This window comes from Pongo abelii, chromosome 3, assembly GCF_028885655.2.
Source record: "Pongo abelii isolate AG06213 chromosome 3, NHGRI_mPonAbe1-v2.0_pri, whole genome shotgun sequence".
Lineage (NCBI taxonomy): Eukaryota > Metazoa > Chordata > Mammalia > Primates > Hominidae > Pongo > Pongo abelii.
In genome coordinates, this window is record NC_071988.2 from 145,704 (window position 1) to 169,200 (window position 23,497).

At 36.8% G+C, this 23,497-nt stretch overlaps 2 protein-coding genes across 3 annotated transcripts in view; both read left to right on the forward strand.

Annotated features, from left to right (window-relative positions):
- ZNF718 (zinc finger protein 718) overlaps positions 1–16,318 on the forward strand; it is a 39,393-nt gene extending 23,075 nt beyond the window's left edge. Inside the window, exons 1-2 of one of the 2 annotated variants that reach the window (XM_054553633.2) lie at positions 4,805–4,970; positions 13,284–16,318. In XM_054553633.2, the coding sequence (XP_054409608.1) occupies positions 4,922–4,970; positions 13,284–14,494 (1,260 nt within the window). In that variant the 5' untranslated portion in view covers positions 4,805–4,921 and the 3' untranslated portion in view covers positions 14,495–16,318. Of the gene's footprint in view, positions 1–4,804; positions 4,971–13,283 lie in introns of those variants that run through there. The other variant, XM_002814480.6, reaches the window with a different exon arrangement.
- Positions 1–23,497, forward strand: part of LOC103890344 (zinc finger protein 595) — a 250,709-nt gene that overhangs the window by 15,447 nt on the left and 211,765 nt on the right.

Here is a 23,497-nt window from a genome sequence, read left to right on the forward strand (position 1 = left end):
GCTGAGTCTCCTGTTAAAGCTTTCTCTTAAATTTTTCAGTTCTACTGTTTTTACTTTCACTCCAGCATATCTATTTGGTTCTTTTTTAATGGTTTCTTTTTCTGTATTGTGATTTTGTTCATGCATTGTTGCAAAAAAATTTAGTAATCTGTGTACTTTTGCATCTTACTGAGTTTTTATTTTTATTTTTTATTTTTTTTGAGACAGAGTCTCACTCTGTTGCTCAGGCTAGAGTGCAGTGGGGTGATCTTGACTCACTGCAACCTTCACCCTCCAAATTCAAGCAGTTCTTTTGCCTCAGTCTCCCAAGTAGCTGTGACTACAGGTGTGCACCACCACACCTGACTAATTTTTGTATTTTTAGTAGAAAGAGGGTTTCACCATGTTGATCAGACTGGTAAAATGCTTGAAGATTATCTTGAATTCTCTGTTAGTCATTTTTTAGATCTGTGTTTTATTGTAAGTGGTTACTGGAACATTTTTAGTTTTCTTTGGTGGTGTTATATTTGCCTGATCCTTCATGATCCATTAAGGGTGTCCTTGCGTCTGAAGGAGCAAATACCTCTTTCAGTTATTATAAACTAATTTGGGGAGGTAAATATCTTCTTCTGTTGGATCTCTGGACTGATGAGATTTCTGTCGATATTGCAGTTAAGTGCATTGGAGCCAGGTCATGTAACTACTACTGGGCATGCCATGAAGTTCATGCTTGGCAGACCTGTAATCAGGGCATCAGACAGTTGTGGATTCTGTCTGTTTTCTGAGAAGACAGAACTTTCTTCAAGATGTTGATCAATATGACTAGTGCTCAGAAAAAAAAAATCCCAGCACTTTGGGAGGCCAAGGCTGGCGAATCGCCTGAGCTCAGGAGTTCGAGACCAGCCTGGGCAACATGGTGAAACCCCATCTCTACTAAAATACAAAAAATTAGCCAGGCGTGGCAGTGTGTGCCTGTAGCCCCAGCTACTCGGGAGGCTGAGGCAGGAGAATTGCTTGAACCTGGGAGGCAGAGGTTGCACTGAGCTGAGACCACGCCACTGCACTCCATCCAGCCTGGGTGACAGAGCAAGATTCCATCTCCAGGAAAAAAAAACCCTCCAATTATATCTGGGGGTGCTGATACAGTAAATGTTAGCTGGTGTGACTCCTTCTGTGAGGCTTTTGCTGGTTTTTGGAAATGCTCTAATCCAGTCATTGGACAGGTTCCTGGAAGAGCAGGGTTGGTCCTTGATCACAGCTGAAAAGGTGTGGAACTGATTCATAGGGCTGCTTCAGGATACACAGCTAAGACTTCAGCTCTGTTTCTGGGTTCACGGCATTTCTACCTTCAGATTTCTGGGTGGGCAGGACTGCTCCCAGACTCTAGTGGACAGGGAATGGCGCTGGGTTATAGGGCTACTTCAAGATTCACAGTGGGAATAAAGTCAGCCAGCATGCCTATAGGTGTGCTTTTTGGCAGGTTTCAGGTTAGGAAAAACTGCCCCTGGACTTTGGTTGCATGGACTCGGAGCCAGGTTATAGTGCCACATCAAAATCCACCATCAGGGCCAGGTGCAGTGGCTCACATCTGTAATCCCTGCACTTTGGGAAGCCGAGGTGGGCGGATCACCTGAGGTCAGGAGTTCAAGACCAGCCTGGCCAAATTGGCGAAATCCCATCTCTACTAAAAATACAAAAATTTGCTGGCATGGTGGCGGACACCTGTAATCCCGCTACTCGGGAGACTGAGGCAGCAGAATTGCTTGAACCTGGGAGCTGGAGGTTGCAGTGAGCAAATAACACGCCACTGCACTCTGCAGCCAGGGTGACAAAGTGAGACTCTGTCTCAAAAAAAAAAAAAAAAAGATCCACCATCGAATAAATATTGGCAAGGCTATATCCAGGGGCACAGATGGGTGTTTCTGTGGGTCTGTGTGTGTGCAGGATTTCTTCCACACTATGACTGATCGGGGAAAGGGGTGGGTTTTGGGCTAATTTAGAGATCACAGGCAGAACCGACATGTCAAGGCCTTTCACCTGAGACACAGGACATTATGAATTCTCCTAAGTGTCTTGGCAGATGGTGCTAGTGGCAGGAACAAAACCAAATGATCTATAGCTATGTTTACAGTGAGAATTATTCATATTTCATTCGGTAGCTGGGACTATGATGGGCAAGCATGCCACTCAAGCAAGTGCATGCCCTCTTAATACAGCCCTCCTCAGTCTTGGATTCACAGCCTTTTACATGGATTTCTAAGTTTTCATAAAGGTTCTTTTGTCAGGACATAACTGCTGTATTTTCATAACTAGAAGTTGTGGGTAGAGAACCTCCTAGTCTACCATCTTGCTATGTCACTCCGCTTGTATGTTTCACTTTCTGATATGTTCTATGCCAAAATTACCTGATTTCAAATTCAAAATTTCTGAAATAAAATGCTCAAGTTTACACATTGTGTAATAAGTACCTGTATTGACATGGCTCATTTTCATTAGAGCATTTTATTAATTATTGAGATGCATTTTCTTTTACTGCTGTACATTTCATGCCAAAGATTCAAAATCCTGGCTCTTCAATTAGTACATAGTCACAGTTAAAAACTGTAGTTATTTAAAGGATTGTTTTTATGATACATCTGTATATATTTAATATTTTGTGGGTTAGAATTTTTATTGTATTCAACTCCATTTTACTGGGGAATCTTTTTTCATGTAGATACTCCTCGATTATTTAATTTTTTTCACTTCTAATCTTCACATTTGGTAATTTTCAACTCTATACCTTTTATGATCAAGTGGTGTTTAATTCAAATAAAAATAATTGGGTTTCACTAGAGGCAAATTAAAATACATTTATAAATCAGACATTTTTATTGCCTATAAAACTTCGGTGGTATTTGCCTGTATAAATACTGCCCCTCCTTTGATTATAAATTATTTATTTTCTTTGGTGGTCATCAGTGTTTTCTTGTGTAGGTGAGTAATCAAAAAACAGTGTAAAGTTACCATCTATTTATTGTCTTATTACATATTATTCTGTGAGAGAAACACTTTTGCAATTTGCAGGTAATTTCTGAGAAATGTAACCTTTTTAAGTAGGTGTAAATAATTGTTATGAAAAAAATAAAATTGCCTTCTTAAACATTTTCAAGTGTACAGTCTAGTGATGTGAAGTGTATTTACATTATATTGCAATGGGTGTCTAGGTTTATTTTATCTTATAAAATATAATACCCAATAAAAAATAAACTGCCCCCTTTTTTTCTTCAGCTCCTGAAGAACACCATTTGACTTACTGTTTTTATAATTTTGACTAATTTTTATATTCTTATTAGTGTCATTATTTAATGTCTGTTTCTGTTTGACTATCTTATTTTACCTAATGTAATGTTCTCAGGCTTTGTTTTTTGTAAGATATGTCAGAATATCTGTTTTAAAATGAAATAATATTGTATATATATGTCACATTTTAAAAATCCGATACTGATCTGTAAAGGGACATTTGTGTTGTTTCCAGGAATTGTCTTTTGTAAATAATAATAAATGAACATGCATGTGTAAATATCTATTTAAAGTCCTGCTTTGAATATTCTTGGGATATTTTGGATACGATGATGTAGTACCATGTGTATTTTCATGTTTTTGTTTCCTGAGCCTTAGGTGTTATATCCAAAAATGATTGCCAAGACCAGTGCATGAAGCCTTTATCATATATTGTTAGATTTCATATATGTGTAAGATCATGTGGTACTTGTCTTGGTGGATCTGGTTTATTTCACTTAATGTAATGGCCTCCAGGTTCATCCGTGTCCTTGCAAATATCAAATTTTTATTGTCTTTTATAACTGAATAGTATTTTGTTGTGTATCTATACTAGATATTCTTTATCATCTGATTTTCAATAATTGGATTGATTCCATATCTTGGCTATTGTAAATAGTACTGTAATAAACATAGGAGTGTAGATGTCTCTTTGACTTACTGATTTTGTTTTTTTAGCTACAAAGAAAATAGAACTTTTATATGCTCCAGCAATCGTGTTTAATTTAAAAATTAAAAATAGAACTAACATGCTTCAGCAGCCCTGTTTAAAAAATAAAAATTAGAACTAACATATGACCCAACAATTTGAATTGTGTGTGTGTGTGTGTGTGTGTGTGTGTGTGTGTGTGTGTAGTCATCAACGTTTTATTGTCTAGGTGATGAGTCAAAGAAACAGTCTAAATTACCATATATTGATTGTTTAAATATGTTATCCTGTGATACTTTTTTTCCTATAATGGCTCTACTAACTTACAATATTACAACTGTATTTGTTTCTTTTTCTATACATTCTCACTAACAATTGTTAGTCTTTTTTTTAATTAATTAATTAATTTATTTTTGAGATGGAGTCTTTGTCACCCAGGCTGGAGTGTAGTGGTGTGATCTCAGCTCCCTGCAACCTCTGCCTCCCGGGTTCAGGCGGTTCTCCTGCCTCAGCCTCCCAAGTAGCTGGAACTACAGGTGCATACTGCCATGCCCAGCTAATTTTTTTTTGTATTTTAGTAGAGACGGAGTTTCACCATGTTGCCCAGGCTGGTCTTGAACTCCTGAGCTTAGGCAATCTGCCCAGTTTGGCCTCCCAAAGTGCTAGGATTACAGGCGTGAGCCACCATGCCCAGCCAGTCTTTTCAATTACAGTCTTTTCAATTACAGTCTTTTCAATAACAGTCATTCTCACTGAAGTAATGTTTTTGTTTGTTTGTTTTTGTTTTTGTTTTTTTTTTTTTTGAGACAGAGTTTTGCTCTAATTGCCCAGGCTGGAGTGCAGTGGCATGATTTTGGCTCACTACAACCTCTGCCTCCCAGGTTCAAGTGATTCTCCTGCCTCAGCCTCCCAAGTAGCTGGGACTACAGGTGCCCACCACCATGCCATGCTCATTCTGCCTTTTTAGTAGAGATGAGGTTTCACCATGTTGGCCATTCTGGTGTTGAACTCCTAACCTCAGGTAATCCACCCACCTCAACCAACCAAAGTGCTGGGATTACAGGCATGAGCCACCATGCCTGGCTGTGATGTGGTATTTTATTGTGGTTTTGATTTTCATTTCTCTGATAATTAGTGATATTGAGCATATTTGCATGTACTTTTTGGCTATTTGTATTTCTTCTTTTGAAAAATGTCTGTTAAGATCTCTTGCTTGTTTTTAAATTGTTATTTTTGTTTTAAGTTTGTTATATATTCTGTAAGTTTATCTTTTGTCATAAGTATACTTTGCAAATATTTTCTTTCATTCTGTAGATTATCTCTTCACTCTGTTGGGATTTTTTTGCTATGCGAAACATTTTTAGTTTTTTGTAGTCACATTTGCATATTTTTACATGTACTTTGAGGTCTTAAACATTTTTTTCTCTCTAATATGTGGTAAAACATTTCTCTATGTTTACTTCAAATAGCTTTATATGTTTGGGTTTCCCAAACATATAAATCTTTATTTGTGATTGAGTTTTTTATATCAAAAGAGGTAGGGGTCTAGGTTTATTTTTACTTTTTTTGATTATATGTAGATACTCAGTTTTCCTTGCACTATTTATTGAAAAGACTCTCTTTCTCCAATGTGTGTTCTAGACATCTTTGTTTAAAATCCCTTGGCTCTAGGTTCATGGATTTATTACTGGGCTCACTGGATACTGTCATCTGTCTATTTTTATGCCAGAATCATGCTCCTTTGCTTATTGTAGCTTTATATTATATTATGGAATCAGGTAGTGTGATGTCTCCAGCTTTATTCTTTTTGCTCAGGATTTCTTTGGCTATTTGGGGGTCTTTGGTGGTTCCCTATAAAGTTTAAACTTGTTTTTTCCATTTCTGTGAAAAAGGTCATTGGTATTTTGATAGAGATTGCACTGAATCTGTAGATCACGTTGGGTAGTATAGCGACTTTCATAATAATTTTTCAATTCATGAGCATAAAAATCTTTCAGTTTTTCATGTCTTTTTCAGATTTTTATCAATGATTTATAATTTTCAGTGTAGAGTGTTCAGCTTTTTAATGAAGTTTGCTGCTAGACACCTCTTTTTTATTGAGGATGCAGAAGCAGCATTTGGCAAAATTCAACATGCATTTGTGATTTAAGAAACTTAACAAATTAGGTATAGATGGTATGTAGCTCAACACAATAAAGGCCACATTTGACAAATCTATGGCTGAACAAATCTGTATACTGAACAGAAATCTATATACTGACAAATCTGTATACTGAACAGAACAAAAAAAGCAGAAAATGTTTTATTTGAAATTTGGGACAAGACAAGGATGTTATTTGATATTATAATTGTGTATGACAATATTCAATTGTGTACACTGTAAGACAGTGATATGGTTTGATTGTGTCCCCACCCAAATCTCATCTTGAATTATGGCTTTCATAATTCCCATGTGTTGTGGGAGATAATTAAGTCATGGGGGCAGTTCCCCCATACTGTTCTCATGGTGGTGAATAAGTCTCAGGAGATCTGATAATTTCATAAGGTTTCCCCTTTTGTTTGGCTCTCATTCTGTCTTGCCTCCTGCCATATATGACATGACTTTTGGCTTCTGCCATGATTTTGAGGCCTCCCCAGCCACATGGTGGAACTGTGAGTCCATTAAACCTCTTTTTCTTTATAGATTATCCAATCTCAGGTATGTCTTTATCAGCAGTGTGAAAATGGACTTCTGCAGTAAATTGGTACCAGTAGAGTCGGGAACTGCACCTGAAAATGTGGAAGTGACTCTGGAACTGGGTAACAGGCAGAGGTTGGAACAGTTTGGAGGGCTTGAGAAGGAGACAGGAAAATGTGGGAAAGTTTGGAACTTCCTGGAGATGTGTTGTATGGCTTTGACCAAAGTGCTAATAATGATACGGACAATGAAATCCAGTCCAAGGTGCTCTCAGGTGGAGATGAGGAACTTGGGAAATGCAGTAAAGGTGTCTCTTGCTATGTTTTAGCAGAAAGACTGGTGACATTCTGCTCCTGCACTAGAGATCTGTGGAACTTTGAACTTGAGGGAGATGACTTAGGGTATCTGGTAGAAGAAATTCCTAACCCATAAAGCATTCACGAGGTGACTTGGGTACTGTTAAAAGCATTCAGTTTTAAAAGGGAAACAGAGCATGAAAGTTCAGAAATTTTACAGCCTGATGATGTGATAGACAAGAAAAACCCATTTTCTGAAGGGAAATTCAAGCTCACTGCAGAAATTCACAGAAGTAATGAGGAGCCAAATGTTAATCACTAAGACACTGGGAAAAATGTCTCTAGGGCATTTCAGAGAACTTTGTGATAGCTTCTCCCATCACAGGCCCAGAGGCCTAAGAGGGAAATAATTTTATGGGTTGGGCCTAGGCCCCCCTTTCCTAGGGCATTGGTGCCCTGTGTCCCAGCTACTCTACCCATAGCTAAAAAGGGTCAAGGTACAGCTTAGGCCTTGGCTTCAGAGGGTCCAAGCCCCAAGCCTTGGTAGGTTCCATGTGGTCTGGAGCCTGCAGGTACACAGAAGTCAAAAATCGAGGTTTGGAAACCTCTGCCTACATTTCAGAATATGCATGGAAATGCCTGACTGTCAAGTTTGCTGCAGGGGTGCAACCCTCATGGAGAACCTCTGCTAGGGCAGTGCAGAAGGGAAATGTGGGGTTGGAGCCCCCACACAGAGTCCCCACTGGGGCACTGCCTAGTGGAGCTGTGAGAAGCAGGCCACTGTCCTCCAGGCCCCAGAATGGTAGATCCACTGACAGCTTGTGCCATGCACCTGTAAAATCCACAGACACTCAACACCAGCCCATGAAAGCAGCCAGGAGGCTGACTGTACCCTGCAAAGCCACAGGGGTGGAGCTGCTCAAGATCATGGGAACCTATTTCTTGCATCAATGTGACCTGGATGTGAGACATGGAGTCAAAGGAGATCATTTTGGAGCCTTAAGATTTGACTGCCCTGCTGAATTTTGGCCTTGCATGGGGCCTCTAACTTCCTTGTTTTGGCCAATTTCTCTTATTTGGTATGGGTGTATTTACCCAATGCCTGCACCCCCATTGTGTCTAGGAAATAACTAACTTGCTTTTGATTTTACAGGCTCATAGGTGGAAGGGACTTACTTTCTCTCAAATGAGACTGGACTGTGGACTTATGAGTTTAACCTGAAATGAGTTAAGACTTTGGGGGACTGTTGGGAAGGCATAATTTGTTTTGAAATGTGAGGACGTGAGATTTGGGAAGGGCCAGGGGTGGAATGATAGGGTTTGGCTGTGTCTTCAGCCAAACCTTATTTTGAATTATAGCTCCCATAATTCCCATGTGTTGTGGGAGGGACCCAGTGGGAGATAATTGAATCATGGTGGTGGTTTTTCCCATACCATTTTTACAGTAGTGAATGACTCATGAGAGCTGATGGTTTTTATAAGGGGTTTCCCCATTTGTTTGGTTCTTATTCTCTTTTGTCTGCCACCATGTAAGATGTGCCTTTCACCTTCTACCTCCCACAATGATTTTGAGGCCACCCCAGCCACATGTAACTGTGAGTCCATTAAACCTTTTTTTTCTTATAAATTACCCAGTCTTTGGGTATGTTTATCAGCAGTATGAAAATGGACTAATACAGACAGTGTGGAGCACAAGTCAAATATGCTTCGGTGATATGTCTATTTCCAATATAAGTCTCTGTGTTTGTTTATCTGTATTTGTATTGTTCCTGCATTGTTTATAAGTTGTATACTTGCTCTGTTTGTGTGTATACAATGGTCATTTTACCCTGTCTAGGTGAGTTGTCATTGAAATACTTCTAATTTTACCCTCTATTTATTTGTGAATCTATATTTCTATGTGTGGGAGAAGCACTTTTGTGATTAGAAGATAATTTCAAAAGCTATCATACCTCTGTATCTCTTTTAGATATTACTATTTTTAATTGTCAAACAAACTTTACAATCTTAAATATTTTTAATACTCAGTTTAGTCATATTATATTGACAGTGTTATGCATTGTATCTCTAGAATGTGTCTTGCAAAGCTAAAACTACACATTAAACAACTATGTATTTCTGTTTTCTGGTGCTTTACAAAAACAATTGCTTTCTATTTCAGAATCAGACTGTTTTAGATAGCTTATGTAAGTTGATTCATATCGTTTCTGTCTCTTTGTGTCTGACTTATTTCATGTTGCACAATTTCATTAAGATTTATTTTTATTTCATTAGATTATTTTTTGCTTCTAAAAAACTAATATTAATATTTCAAATTATATTTATCCATCTGATGAGAGACATTTGCATTACTTTCATTTATTTGCTTCAGTAACAATGCTGCAATAATTATAAGTATACAAATTACTCTTCATGTGACCATGTATATGAGAGCTTATGTTTGTGCTAGATTTAATCTTATCCATCTAGCTGTTCAGCTTATACTCATACTAAATTGTTTCAATTTTTAGCTTTGCATGTGTTTTGAAATCAGGAGCTGTGATGCCTCCAACATTGCTGTTTTTCTTTTTTTCTTTTTCTTTTTTTTTTTTTGAGACAGTTCCACGCTTGTTGCACACGCTGGAGTGCAATGGTGCAGTCTCAGCTCACTGCAACCTCTGCCTCCCAGGTTCAAGTGATTCTCCTGCTTCAGCCTCCTGAGTAGCTGGGATTACAGGCATGTGCCACCACGCCCAGCTAATTTTGTATTTTTTTAGTAGAGATGGGATTTCTCCATGTTGGTCAGGCTGGTCTTGAACTCCCAACCTCAGGTGATCCACCCACCTCGGCCTCTCAATGTGCTGGTATTAACAGGTGTGAGCCACCGCACCCGGCCTTGTTGTTTTTCTTATTGAAGATCGCTTGGTGCTACATTGTCTCTTGAAATTTTACCTAATTTTGGGGTTGCTGTTTCTATTTCTGGAAAAACTCAATTAGAAATTTGACAGGGATTGCATTTAATCTGAATATTACATTCAACAGTCCAGACAGCTTCATAATATTAAATATTTCAAACATTGAACAAGAGCATGCTAAAGAGTATATTGTTTGCTTTCTATAATTATGTAAGATTTTCAGTTTTTTTATTCTACTCTCATTCCAGTTTGGTCATAAAAATAATCTGTAAAATTTTAATTTAAAAAAATTTGTTAAGGGTCTTTTTGTGGCCTAACCGGTGGTTTATCAAGAAGACTTTTGTATGAGCTATTGAGAAGGGTGTGTATTCTGCTGTTGTTGAGCAGTGTTTTCTACAATTCCGTTAGGCATAATTTTTTAATAACTGCTTTCAAGTCTTCTGTTCCCTTATGAATGTTGTCTTTTTGTTTTATTCATTACAGAAATTGGGGTATCAAAATATCCTAGTATAATTATATTGCTTTGTATATCTTGCTTTACTTCTGTAAGTATTTGCTTTATATATTTGAAACCCTAATGTGAGATACACATACACACATTAATATATATATATACACACATTTGTCATGGGTTTCCAGTAAATGAACATTTTCATTATTGTTTAATGTCCTTTGTCTCTTATAAGCTTTTAGTTAAGGCATATTTTATGAAATAGGACAGTTTTTCACTTAAGATGCACTTTGTGTAATATAATTTTGACCTCTTATTTGGTTATTTGCATGAAATATCTTTTTTCATCTTGCCTTGTCTCCTTTAATCATTAGATTTTAAGTGACTTGTAGAAAAGCAGGTTGGATCTTGTTTTTTTAATTGTTAAAATTTTTTTATTTGGTGCATATATTTTGAATGGAAAGTTTACTTCATAAATATTTAAATAATTTGCTGATAGGCTTACTAATGTTATTTTATTGTTTTACTTGATAATTTTGTCTTTGTCCCTTATTTTCTGTCTTCGTTTGTGTCTTTTTGATTTTTGTATTAATAGGCCCTTGTTTTTTGAGTATCTCTACAGATCCTTTTTTATTTGATATCTTGGGAATTACATAAAATTTCTTAAATTTAAAATAATATATTTTAAACTGGTAAAAACTTAACTTTAGTTGCATGTTGAAATTCTTCCTCATTACATCAGCCCTCAATTTTATTATTGATGTCACTAATCATATTTTTATTTTGCATATTAACAGTTTATTGTTAAGGTTTTTTTTTTTTTGCTTTTATCTTTCACATTTTGGAGAATAATTAAAATGTTTTCTGTGCTATCATGATAATGGTATAGAACTTTATATTTTTGTATGTGCATATCTTTCCTAGAAAATTATGTTTTCATATGATTATGTTTAGTTTTCTTGCATTATGTTATCTTCAGTGAAAGGTACTTTCTTTAGCTTTTTTTTTTTTTTTTTTTGCAAGGCAGATGTAGTGCTAATATACTTTTTCAGCATTCGGTTATCTTGCAAGGTCTTTACTTTTTCTTCATTTTTAGGACAGTTTTGCTGGTTATATTATTCCCACTTAGAGGCTATTTTTCTTTTTTTTCTTTTTCTGTTTTTTGAGATGGAGTCTTGTTTTGTCGCCCAGGCTAGAGTGCAGTGGCGTGATCTCGGCTCACTGCAACCTCTGCCTCCTGGGTTCAAGCAATTCTTTTGCCTCAGCCTCCTGAGTAGCTGGGACTACAGGCACGTACCACCACACCTGGCTAATTTTTTTGTATTTTTAGTAGAGACAGGGTTTTACCATGTTGGCTAAGGATGGTCTTGAACTCCTGACCTCGTGATCTGCCCACCTCGGCCTCCCGAAGTGCTGGGATTACAGGTCTGAGCCACCATGCCTGGCTGAAGCTATTTTTCTTTCACCACTTTATATTGCAATTCCCTGACATCTGGAATTTTTTTTTTTTTTTGACAGATTTAGTGGTTATCTTATAAGACCACACTTATTTATAAATGACACATCACTTTTACCTTGTAACTCCTAAGATTCTCTTCTTGTCTTTGACTTTTGAAACTTTGCTTGTATGTGTCTTGTTATAAATCTCTATGTGTGTATCCTGGTTGAAGCTTGTGGAGCATCTTCAGTTTTTACATCCTTTTTTTACTTTTGAAAATGTCTCAGTCATTATTGTTGTATTTTTCACCTTCATGACTTGTTTTTTATATTTTTAATGTTTTCATTGATATTCTTATTTTTCTGATTTTATAAACTGTATGTGTTTCTATTTCACTCATTGAGCATTATTCAGGTTAAATTTTTAAAATTTGAATATCTTCATTATTTATAGTTGTTTTCTGAAAATTTTCAAAATTTTTAATTGGGCCATGTTGCACTAATATTTTGCCTACATTGTAATATTGTTATTTGAACATTAACTAAAAGCTATTTGTCACAATCTTTACAATGTTGCCTTGTCCTGACATAGTCTGAAACCAATTGTCTTTGATAGAGATTATGGGAGCCTCTCATGCATGTTGTAAGGATGTGTCTTGTCTAGAATTTTGTGTTTATTCTTCAGTTAAAAGTGTTTGTTCATGTTTCTTCTTATGGTCTCTAATCACTTGCTCTACCTGTTCCCTGTATTTAGGACTGCTGTCTGCTCATGAAACATTTACCTTTGGTCTCAGCAGACTCACCACCATTTCTTTCAGCGCCCTGTATTATTGGAGACAGAAACCAGTTTTTGTAATAATTTCCAAAAGCCAGAAGTAGGAATACGTGTGTCACTATTTTTCCTCTAAGAAGCCAGGTGTTGGGAGTTTACTCCTAAAGTACAATGCTATATTTGTGGGGAGGAAGAGCTGCAGTGGGTAAATGTAACGCACTTTTCTTCATGTTTTATGTGGCTCTGGGAATTGTGCTTACCTGAGGCATTGCACACAATTAACTCATTTATAGATTTCACACAAAGGCATTTTGGTCAGTATATTTTTGTTATATATGTCTGTAAAGAAATTATGGCCTGTGGTATTTACTGAGCATCTTACTGATGTACTTTGTTTACTTTTATATATTAGATTCATAATTGTATGTATTAGATTTGTAAAGTATATTTACTTACTTATTTATTTATTGAGACGGGTCTCACACTGTCACCTTGCCTGGAGTGCAGTGGTGTGATCTTGGCTGATGGAAACCTCTACATCCCAGGTTCAAGGGATTCTCCTGCCTCCCAAGTAGCTGGGATTATAGGTATGCACCATCATTCCCAGCACTTTTTTTTTTGTATTTTTAGTACAGACAGGGTTTCACCATGTTGGCCAGGCTGGTCTCGAACTCCTGACCTCATTATTTGCCCACCTTGGCCTCAGAAACTGCTGGAATTACAGGCTTGAGCCATAGTGCCTGGCCTGTAAAGTATATTTATATGAATCTAGTAAGTGGGATAATTTGTTATTTTTATTTCTTTCAGCTGTGTGTTCTCATTTCACCCAAAACCTTTGGACAGTGCAGGGCATAGAAGATTCATTCCACAAACTTATACCAAAAGGACATGAGAAACGTGGACATGAGAATTTAAGAAAAACTTGTAAAAGTGTGAATGAGTGTAAGGTGCAGAAAGGTGGTTATAATGGAATTAACCAATGCTTATTAACTACCCAGAGCAAAATAATTCAATCTAATATATGTGTCAAAGTTTTTCATAAATTTTCAAATTCAAACAAACATAAGATAAGATATACTGGAGATAAAACCTTTAAATGTAAAGAATGTGGCAAATCATTTCACGTGCTCTCACGCCTAACTCAACACAAAAGAATTCATACTGGAGAGAACCCCTACACATGTGAAGAATGTGGCAAATCCTTTAATCGGTCCTCAGTTTTTACTAAACATAAGAGAATTCATGCCAGAGAGAAATTCTACAAGTGTGAAGAATGTGGTAAAGGCTTTACTCGGTCCTCACACCTTACTAAACATAAGAGAATTCATACTGGAGAGAAACCCTACATATGTGAAGAATGTGGTAAAGCTTTTAACCAATCCTCAACCCTTAATTTACATAAGAGAATTCATTCTGGACAAAAATACTACAAATGTGAAGAATGTGGTAAAGCCTTTAAGTGGTCCTCATCCCTTAATGAACATAAGAGAATTCATGCTGGAGAGAAACCCTTCTCGTGTGAAGAATGTGGCTGTGTCTTTACCACATCCTCAGACTTTGCTAAACATAAGAGAATTCATACAGGAGAGAAACCCTACAGATGTGAAGAATGTGGCAAATCCTTTAATAGGTCCACGACTCTTACGACACATAAGAGAATCCATACTGGAGAGAAACCCTACACATGTGAAGAATGTGGTAAAGCCTTTAATTGGTCCTCAACCCTTAATGTACACAAGAGAATTCACTCTGGAAAAAATCCCTACAAATGTGAAGATTGTGGCAGAGCCTTTAAAGTGTTTGCAAACCTGCATAATCATAAGAAAATTCATACTGGAGAGAAACCCTACATATGTAAACAATGTGGCAAAGCCTTTAAACAGTCCTCACACCTGAATAAACATAAGAAAATTCACACCGTAGATAAACCCTACAAATGTAAAGAATGCGGGAAAGCTTTTAAGCAGTACTCCAACCTTCCTCAATGTAAGAGAACTCATACTGGAGGAAAATTTTAGAAATGTGAAGAATGTGGGAGCCTTTAAGTCTTCCTCAGTCTTTTCTAATCATAATTCATACTGGAGAGAAACTCTACACATGTGAAAAAATTGACAAAGCTTTTAACCCCAACTCAATCTGTTCTAAACGTAAGAGAAATGGTATTGGTGAGAAGCCATAAAAATATGAAAAATGTGGAAAAGCCTTCAAATGCTTGTCACATCTTACTGTATATAATTCTTACTGAAGAAAACCCCTAAGAATATTAAAAATGTGGCAAAACCTTTAACCAATGCTCATGTCTCTTTGCACATGATAGCATTTATACTTGAGAAAATTGTACAAATATAGAAAATGTAGAAAAGCTATTAATGCCTACTCGTGTTATTAAATATCAGAGAGTTTGTACTTAATAAAATCATTATAAATGTAATATTTGTTGAAAGACCTGTTAGAAAATACAGGTCTTAAAAGTGAAGAAAAGCATTCTGAAGATAGACAATACAAATATTAAGAGGGTTGTAGTACCTGTACTTGCATCATGGGTCTTATTGTGCATATTTTGTATTAGAAGAAAACCCTGAAGCAGTTGCCCAAACTTTCTTTGACATTAGAGAATTTATATTGGAAAGAAATTTTACAAATGTAATAAATTTGGAAAAGCATTTGTTCAAAAACTATAGCTTAAAAAAACAGAGTTTATACTAGAAGATATTTTGTAGATGCAGTAAATATGAAAAGATATTCAGTCTAAAATTAAGGCTAAATGTCAGAATATTTACAGTAGAAAGAAAAAGGCATTAACACTTGAAACTTTACAGTAAATCAGTGTTAATTGTAAAAAAATTCCAAAGCTGAAACAGATAATTTCTTTGTATATAAGTTGAAAAGGAGTAGCTTTTTGAAGTTATTCCATTGAAATTATACTTTTTTTACTTGAAAAAATATAGATTTTTTGAAAAGTAAATTCAACTCTAAAATTACTTCATACTGATTCAACTTATTGTTTATATGAAAGCATGTGATGAATTGTTGTATCAGAGGTATGAGTGATTCTTCTTAGGTGGGCATCATTCATGAACTTTTACATGAATGAGTAAGGACATTGAAAGATGCAAGAGATGATGCATGCATCTTTGTGGTTGACTTGTATCATTGCGCGATGCATGGGGTACATGTTGTAATATTCTTCTGCATTATAGTGAGAGAAAAATCTGAATTTTAGTAATAAATTGTTTTTACCAATTGTACATTTATGTAATAAAATACAGTAAATTTTAAAATTCTCTTTTAAGATTGTGTGTGAACTTAATTTTTTAATTCAACAAAATTGTTAATGTGTTGAAATTACTGTGTCTGGAATGAAGTGTTATTATGCCACAACTTTCACCTATCCCACCTTACTCAAAGGTGTCGGTAAAAAATTGGTAACAGTGTACTTTTAGTAACATAGTTTAATGACATTTCTAGTAATCTCTTTTTGCAGTGGCTTTAAACAGCAAATAAATTGAAGAATATTGTTCTCATATTAAATTTTTATTATTTTTCCTTTTTAAATTTATTTTTAAAAATTTATGTGGGTACATGGTATGTGTATATGTTCATGGCATATATGGGTTACTTTGATACAGGCATGCAACATGTAATCACATCAGAGTAAATGAGTTATCTCCTCAAGCATTTATCCTTTGTATTACAAACAATCCAGTTATACACTTTAGTTTTAAATGTACAATTAAATTATTTTTTATTACAGGTAATTTTATGATTGTATTTAGTATTATATCAGAATATAATTATACTTTAGACATTTCTGTGTCCTGAATAAATATGTTTTTAAATGTTCCATATTTTTCTTTGGACATTTGGCATCTCTTCTGGCAAACACATACAGACTCTTAGTTTTGATTTACATAGAGATAAATATATAAATGTATTGCTCTAAGATAAACATTAGGTGTAAAAAATTATAGAGCAAGCAATTGTGTTTGAAAATTTGTACCTATTTTCCCAAGTAATTAGATAGTATTTAATTACTGTAAAATCTAATGGATCATTGTTGAGAATCTCCATGTGCAAATTATCTGTTTTGTCTGGTACTCGTGCTAGTGATATAATTCACTTGTTTCTCATAGTTTTTTGTTTTAACTTCATTAAGTATTTATTGTGTGAGCTGGTCAGAAATTATTTATAATGGTTTTTATAAAATTTAGTAGAGCACACAAAATAAATTTAAGATGTTCACAATGTGTGTAATTAAGTGATATTTAGTTAGATCATTTTGTTTAATTGGGGAACCATATATAAGCTGTTTAGTTATTGTTCCTTTCACTTTTTATAATCAACATAATTGAGTTTATTTATTGGGCCAATTCAAGTAAATACTGGGAACACTTTATACCTTATGAGGATGTTTTGATATGTAATTGCAGTGAACAAACATAAGAAAGTGATGGGTTGTAATAGATCCTCCATAATTAGGTATAAATATTTTTCTGGAGTTTATTTGTAGGTCCAAGTAAGACACTGAAAATATCTGTGGGGAAGAAATGGTATTAATTCTGTATGTTAAGAGAACATCTGTTCCCAGGCTGTAAAAGTGACTCATTCTGAATTTAAAGAAGATTTCGGTGTTTATATTCTAATTATCTTCAGTTTTTTTATGTCTTTATGTGTTCATCCTCAGCTGTGTGTACCTCACAGCCCTTCTCCTGATTTGTGTTATGGCTACAGTTTTTTCACTGTTCTCTTCATGCCGCGTAATTTCACATGGATTTTCTAGGTTCTCATGAAAAGGTTGAATTTTTTTTAAGGTGGTAAATTATTGTTTTTAAATGGGGTGTTTCAGGGTATTTATAGCTTATCAATGCAACATTTAGATTACTTGAGTCATTTACTGTTCACATGTCAAAGGATTAAGTCAGTCAGCATTGTTTTTCTCTGTAAAAAAAATTTTATGAAATTCTAAACAAAGTGTGTTAAATGAAACATAAGCTAGAATAGGTAAAGCGTTAATATGGGTGAGTTGCATATTGTAAGCATCATATGAAGAAACTCACCCAAATTTTGAAATCTCTTAGAAGAAAATGTCTCAGAAATAAATTTCTAGGCTGGGTATGGTGGCTCATATCGGTAATCCCAGCACTTTGGGAAGCTGAGGTGGGTGGATCACCTGAGGTCAGGAGTTCGAGACCAGCCTGGCCAACATGGCAAAACCCCGTTTCTACTAAAAATACAAAAATTAGCCAGTTGCGATGGTGGGTGCCTGTAATCCAAGCTACTTGGGAGGCTGAGGCTGGAGAATTGCTTGAACCCGGGAGGTGGAGGTTGCAGTGAGCTGAGATGGCGCCACTGCACTCCAGCCTGGGTGACAGAGCAAGACTCAGTGTCAAAAGAAGGAAATTTCTTGGAGACTTAGTGATAGGTGAGATATTTTACGTTCTTTTTTTTTTTATTATACTGTAAGTTTTAGGGTACATGTGTACAACGTGCAGGTTAGTTACATATGTATACATGTGCACATATGCCATGTTGGTGTGCTGCACCCATTAACTCATCATTTACATTAGGTATATCTCCTAATGCTATCCCTCCCCCCTCTCCCAACCCCACAGCAGGCCCTGGTGTGTGATGTTCCCCTTCCTGTGTCCATGAGTTCTCACTGTTCAATTCCCACCTATCAGTGAGAACATGCAGTGTTTGGTTTTTTGTCCTTGCAATAGTTTGCTGAGAATGATGGTTTCCAGCTTCATCCATGTCCCTACAAAGGACATGAACTCATCTTTTTTTATGGCTGCATAGTATTCCATGGTGTATATGTGCCACATTTTCTTAATCCAGTCTATCATTGTTGGACATTTGGGTTGCTTCCAAGTCTTTGCTATTGTGAATAGTGCCACAATAAACATACGTGCGCATGTGTCTTTATAGCAGCATGATTTATAATCTTTGGATATATACCCAGTAATGGGATGGCTGGGTCAAATGGTATTTCTAGTTCAAGATCCCTGAGGAATCGCCACACTGACTTCCACAATGGTTGAACTAGTTTGCAGTCCCACCAACGGTGTAAAAGTGTTCTTATTTCTCCACATCCTCTCCAGCACCTGTTGTTTCCTGACTTTTTAATGATCGCCATTCTAACTGGTGTGAGATGGTATCTCATTGTGGTTTTGATTTGCATTTCTCTGATGGCCAGTGATGATGAGCATTTTTTCATGTGTCTTTTGGCTGCATAAATGTCTTCTTTTGAGAAGTGTCTGTTCATATCCTTCACCCACTTTTTGATGGGGCTGTTTTTTTCTTGTAAGTTTTTTGAGTTCATTGTAGATTCTGGATATTAGCCCTTTGACAGATGTGTAGATTGCAAAATTTTCTCCCATTCTGTAGGTTGCCTGTTCACTCTGATGGAAGTTTCTTTTGCTGTGCAGAAGCTCCTTAGTTTAATTATATCCCATTTGTCAATTTTGGCTTTTGTTGCCATTGCTTTTGGTGTTTTAGACATGAAGTCCTTGCCCATGCCTGTGTCCTGAATGGTATTGCCTAGGTTTTCTTCTAGGGTTTTTATGGTTTTAAGTCTAACATTTAAGTCTTTAATCCATGTTGAATTAATTTGTGTATAAGGTGTAAGGAAGGGATCCAGTTTCAGCTTTCTACATATGGCTAGCCAGGTTGCCCAGCACCATTTATTAAATAGGGAATCCTTTCCCCATTTCTTGTTTTTGTCAGGTTTGTCAAAGATCAGATGGTTGTAGATATACAGCATTATTTCTGAGGGCTCCGTTCTGTTCCATTGGTCTATATCTCTGTTTTAGTACCAGTACCATTCTGTTTTGGTTACTGTAGCCTTGTAGTATAGTTTGAAGTCAGGTAGCGTGATGCCTCCAGCTTTGTTCTTTTGGCTTAGGATTGACTTCGCAATGTGTGCTCTTTTTTGGTTCCATATGAACTTTAAAGTAGTTTTTTCCAATTCTGTGAAAAAAGTCATTGGTAGCTTGATGGGGATGGCATTGGATCTATAAATTACCTTGGGCAGTATGGCCATTTTCATGATATTGATTCTTCCTACCCATGAGCATGGAACGTTCTTCCATTTGTTTGTATCCTCTTTTATTTCCTTGAGCAGTGGTTTGTAGTTCTCCTTGAAGAGGTCCTTCACGTCTCTTGTAAGTTGGATTCCTAGGTATTTTATTCTCTTTGAAGCAATTGTGAATGGGAGTTCACTCATGATTTGGCTCTCTGTTTGTCTTTTATTGGTGTATAAGAATGCTTGTGATTTTTGCACGTTGATTTTGTATCCTGAGACTTTGCTGAAGTTACCTATCAGCTTAAGGAGATTTTGGGTGTGAGACGTGGAGTTTTCTAGATATACAATCATGTCTTCTGCAAGCAGGGACAATTTGACTTCTTCTTTTCCTAATTGAATACCCTTTATTTCCTTCTCCTGCCTGATTGCCCTGGCCAGAACTTCCAATACTATGTTGAATAGGAGTGGTGAGAGAGGGCATCCCTGTCTTGTGCCAGTTTTCAAAGGGAATGCTTCCCATTTTTGCCCATTCAGTATGATATTGGCTGTGGGTTTGTCATAGATAGTTCTTATTATTTTGAGATACGTCCCATCAATACCTAATTTATTGAGAGTTTTTAGCATGAAGTGTTGTTGAATTTGTCAAAGGCCTTTTCTGCATCTATTGAGATAATCATGTGGTTTTTGTCATTGGTTCTGTTTATATGCTGGATTACGTTTATTGATTTGCGTATGTTGAACCAGCCTTGCATCCCAGGGATGAAGCCCAGTTGATCATGGTGGATAAGCTTCTTGATGTGCTGCTGGATTCAGTTTGCCAGTATTTTATTGAGTATTTTCGCATTGATGTTCATCAAGGATATGGGTCTAAAATTCTCTTTTTTTGTTGTGTCTCTGCCAGGCTTTGGTATCAGGATGATGCTGGCCTCATAAAATGAGTTAGGGAGGATTCCTTGTTTTTCTATTGATTGGAATAGTTTCAGAAGGAATGGTACCAGATCCTCCTTGTACCTCTGGTAGAATTTGGCTGTGAATCCATCTGGTCCTGGACTTTTTTTGGTTGGTAAGCTATTCATTATTGCCTCAATTTCAGAGCCTGTTATTGGTCTATTCAGAGATTCAGCTTCTTCCTGGTTTAGTCTTGGGAGGGTGTATGTGTCCAGGAATTTATCCATTTCTTCTAGATTTTCTAGTTTATTTGCATAGAGGTGTTTATAGTATTCTCTGATGGTAGTTTGTATTTCTGTGGGATTGGTGGTGATATCCCCTTTATCATTTTTTATTGCATCTATTTGATTCTTCTCTCTTCTTTATTAGTCTTGCTAGCAGTCTATCAATTTTGTTGGTCTTTTCAAAAAACCAGCTCCTGGATTCATTGATTTTTTTGAAGGGTTTTTTGTGTCTCTATCTCCTTCAGTTCTGCTCTGATCTTAGTTATTTCTTGCCTTCTGCTAGCTTTTGAATGTGTTTGCTTTTGCTTCTCTAGTTCTTTTAATTGTGATGTTAGGGTGTCAATTTTAGATCTTTCCTGCTTTCTCTTGTGGGCATTTAGTGCTATAAATTTCCCTCTACACACTGCTTTGAATGTGTCCCAGAGATTCTGGTATGTTGCGTCTTTGTTCTCATTGGTTTCAAAGAACATCTTAATTTCTGCCTTCATTTCGTTATGTACCCACTAGTCATTCAGGAACAGGTTGTTCAGTTTCCATGTAGTTCAGCGGTTTTGAGTGGGTTTCTTAATCCCAAGTTCTAGTTTGATTGCACTGTGGTCTGAGAGACAGTTTGTTATAATTTCTGTTCTTTTACATTTGCTGAGGAGTGCTTTACTTCCAAGTAAGTGGTTGATTTTGGAATAAGTGCGGTGTGGTACTGAGAAGAATGTATATTTTGTTGATTTGGGGTGGAGAGTTCTGTAGATGTCTATTAGGTCCACTTGGTGCAGGGCTGAGTTCAATTCCTGGATATCGTTGTTAGCTTTCTGTCTCATTGATCTGTCTAATGTTGACAGTGGGGTGTTAAAGTCTCCCATTATTATTGTGTGGGAGTCTAAGTCTCTTTCTAGGTCTCTAAGGACTTGCTTTATGAATCTGGGTGCTCCTGTATTGGGTGCATATATATTTAGGATAGTTAGCTCTTCTTGTTGAATTGATCCCTTTACCATTATGTAATGGCCTTCTTTGTCTCTTTTGATCTTTGTTGGTTTAAAGTCTGTTTTATCAGAGACTAGGATTGCAACCCCTGCCTTTTTTTGTTTTCCATTTGCTTGGTAGATCTTCCTCCATCCCTTTATTTTGAGCCTATGTGTGTCTCTGCACATGAGATGGGTTTCCTGAATACAGCACACTGATGGGTCTTGACTCTTTATCCAATTTGCCAGTCTATGTCTTTTAATTGGAACATTTAGCCCAGTTACATTTAAGGTTAATATTGTTATGTGTGAACTTGATCCTGTCATTGTGATGTTAGCTGGTTATTTTGCTTGTTAGTTGATGCAGTTTCTTCCTAGCCTCAATGGTCTTTACAATTTGGTATGTTTTTGCTGTGGCTGGTACCGGTTGTTCCTTTCCATTTTTAGTGCTTCCTTCAGGAGCCCTTTTAGGGCAGGCCTGATGGTGATAAAATCTCTCAGCATTTGTTTGTCTGTAAAGGATTTTATTTCTCCTTCACTTATGAAGCCTAGTTTGGCTGGATATGAAATTCTGGTTTGAAAATTATTTTCTTTAAGAATGTTGAATATTGGCCTCCACTGTCTTCTGACTTGTAGAGTTTCTGCTGAGAGGTCAGCTGTTAGTCTGATGGGCTTCCCTTTGTGGGTAATCCAACCTTTCTCTCTGGCTGCCCTTAACATTTTTTCCTTCATTTCAACTTTGGTGAATCTGACAATTATGTGTCTTGGAGTTGCTCTTCTTGAGGAGTATCTTTGTGGCGTTCTCTGTATTTCCTGAATTTGACTGTTGGCCTGCCTTGCTAGATTGGGGAAGTTCTCCTGGATAATATCCTGCAGAGTGTTTTCCAACTTGTTTCCATCGTCCCTGTCACTTTCAGGTACATCAATCAGACATAGATTTGGTCTTTTCACATAGTCCCGTTATTTCTTGGAGGCTTTGTTCATTTCTTTTTATTCTTTTTTCTCTAAACTTCTTTTCTCACTTCATTTCATTCATTTCATCTTCCATCACTGATACCCTTTCTTCCAGTTGTTTGTATCGGCTACTGAGGCTTGTGCATTCATCACGTAGTTCTCGTGCCTTGGTTTTCATCTCCGTCAGGTCCTTTAAGGACTTCTCTGCATTGATTATTCTAGTTAGCCATTCGTCTAATTTTTTTTCAAGGTTTTTAACTTCTTTGCCATGGGTTCAAACTTCCTCCTTTAGTTCGGAGTAGTTTGATTGTCTGAAGCCTTCTTCTCTCAACTCGTCAAAGTCATTCTCCATCCAGCTTTGTTCCATTGCTGGTGAGGAGCTGCGTTCCTTTGGAGGAGGAGAGGCACTCTGATTTTTAGAGTTTCCAGTTTTTCTGCTCTGTTTTTTCCCCATCTTTGTGGTTTTATCTACCTTTGGTCTTTGATGATGGTTACGTACAGATAGGTTTTTGGTGTGGATGTCCTTTCTTTTTGTTAGTTTTCCTTCTAAGAGTCAGGACCCTCAGCTGCAAGTCTATTGGAGTTTGCCGGAGGTCCACTCCAGACCCTGTTTGCCTGGGTATCAGCAGCAGAGGCTGCAGAACAGCAGATATTGGTGAACAGCAGATGTTGCTGCCTAATCGTTCCTCTGGAAGTTTTGTCTCAGAGGACTACCTGGCAGTGTGAGGTGTCAGTCTGCCCCTACTGGGGGGTGCCTCCCAGTTAGGCTACTTGGGGGTCAGGGACCCACTTGAGGAGGCATTCTGTCTGTTCTCAGATGTCTAGCTGTGCGCTGGGAGAACCACTATTCTTCAAGGCTGTCAGACAGGGATGTTTAAACCTGCAGAGGATTCTGCTGCCTTTTGTTTGGCTGTG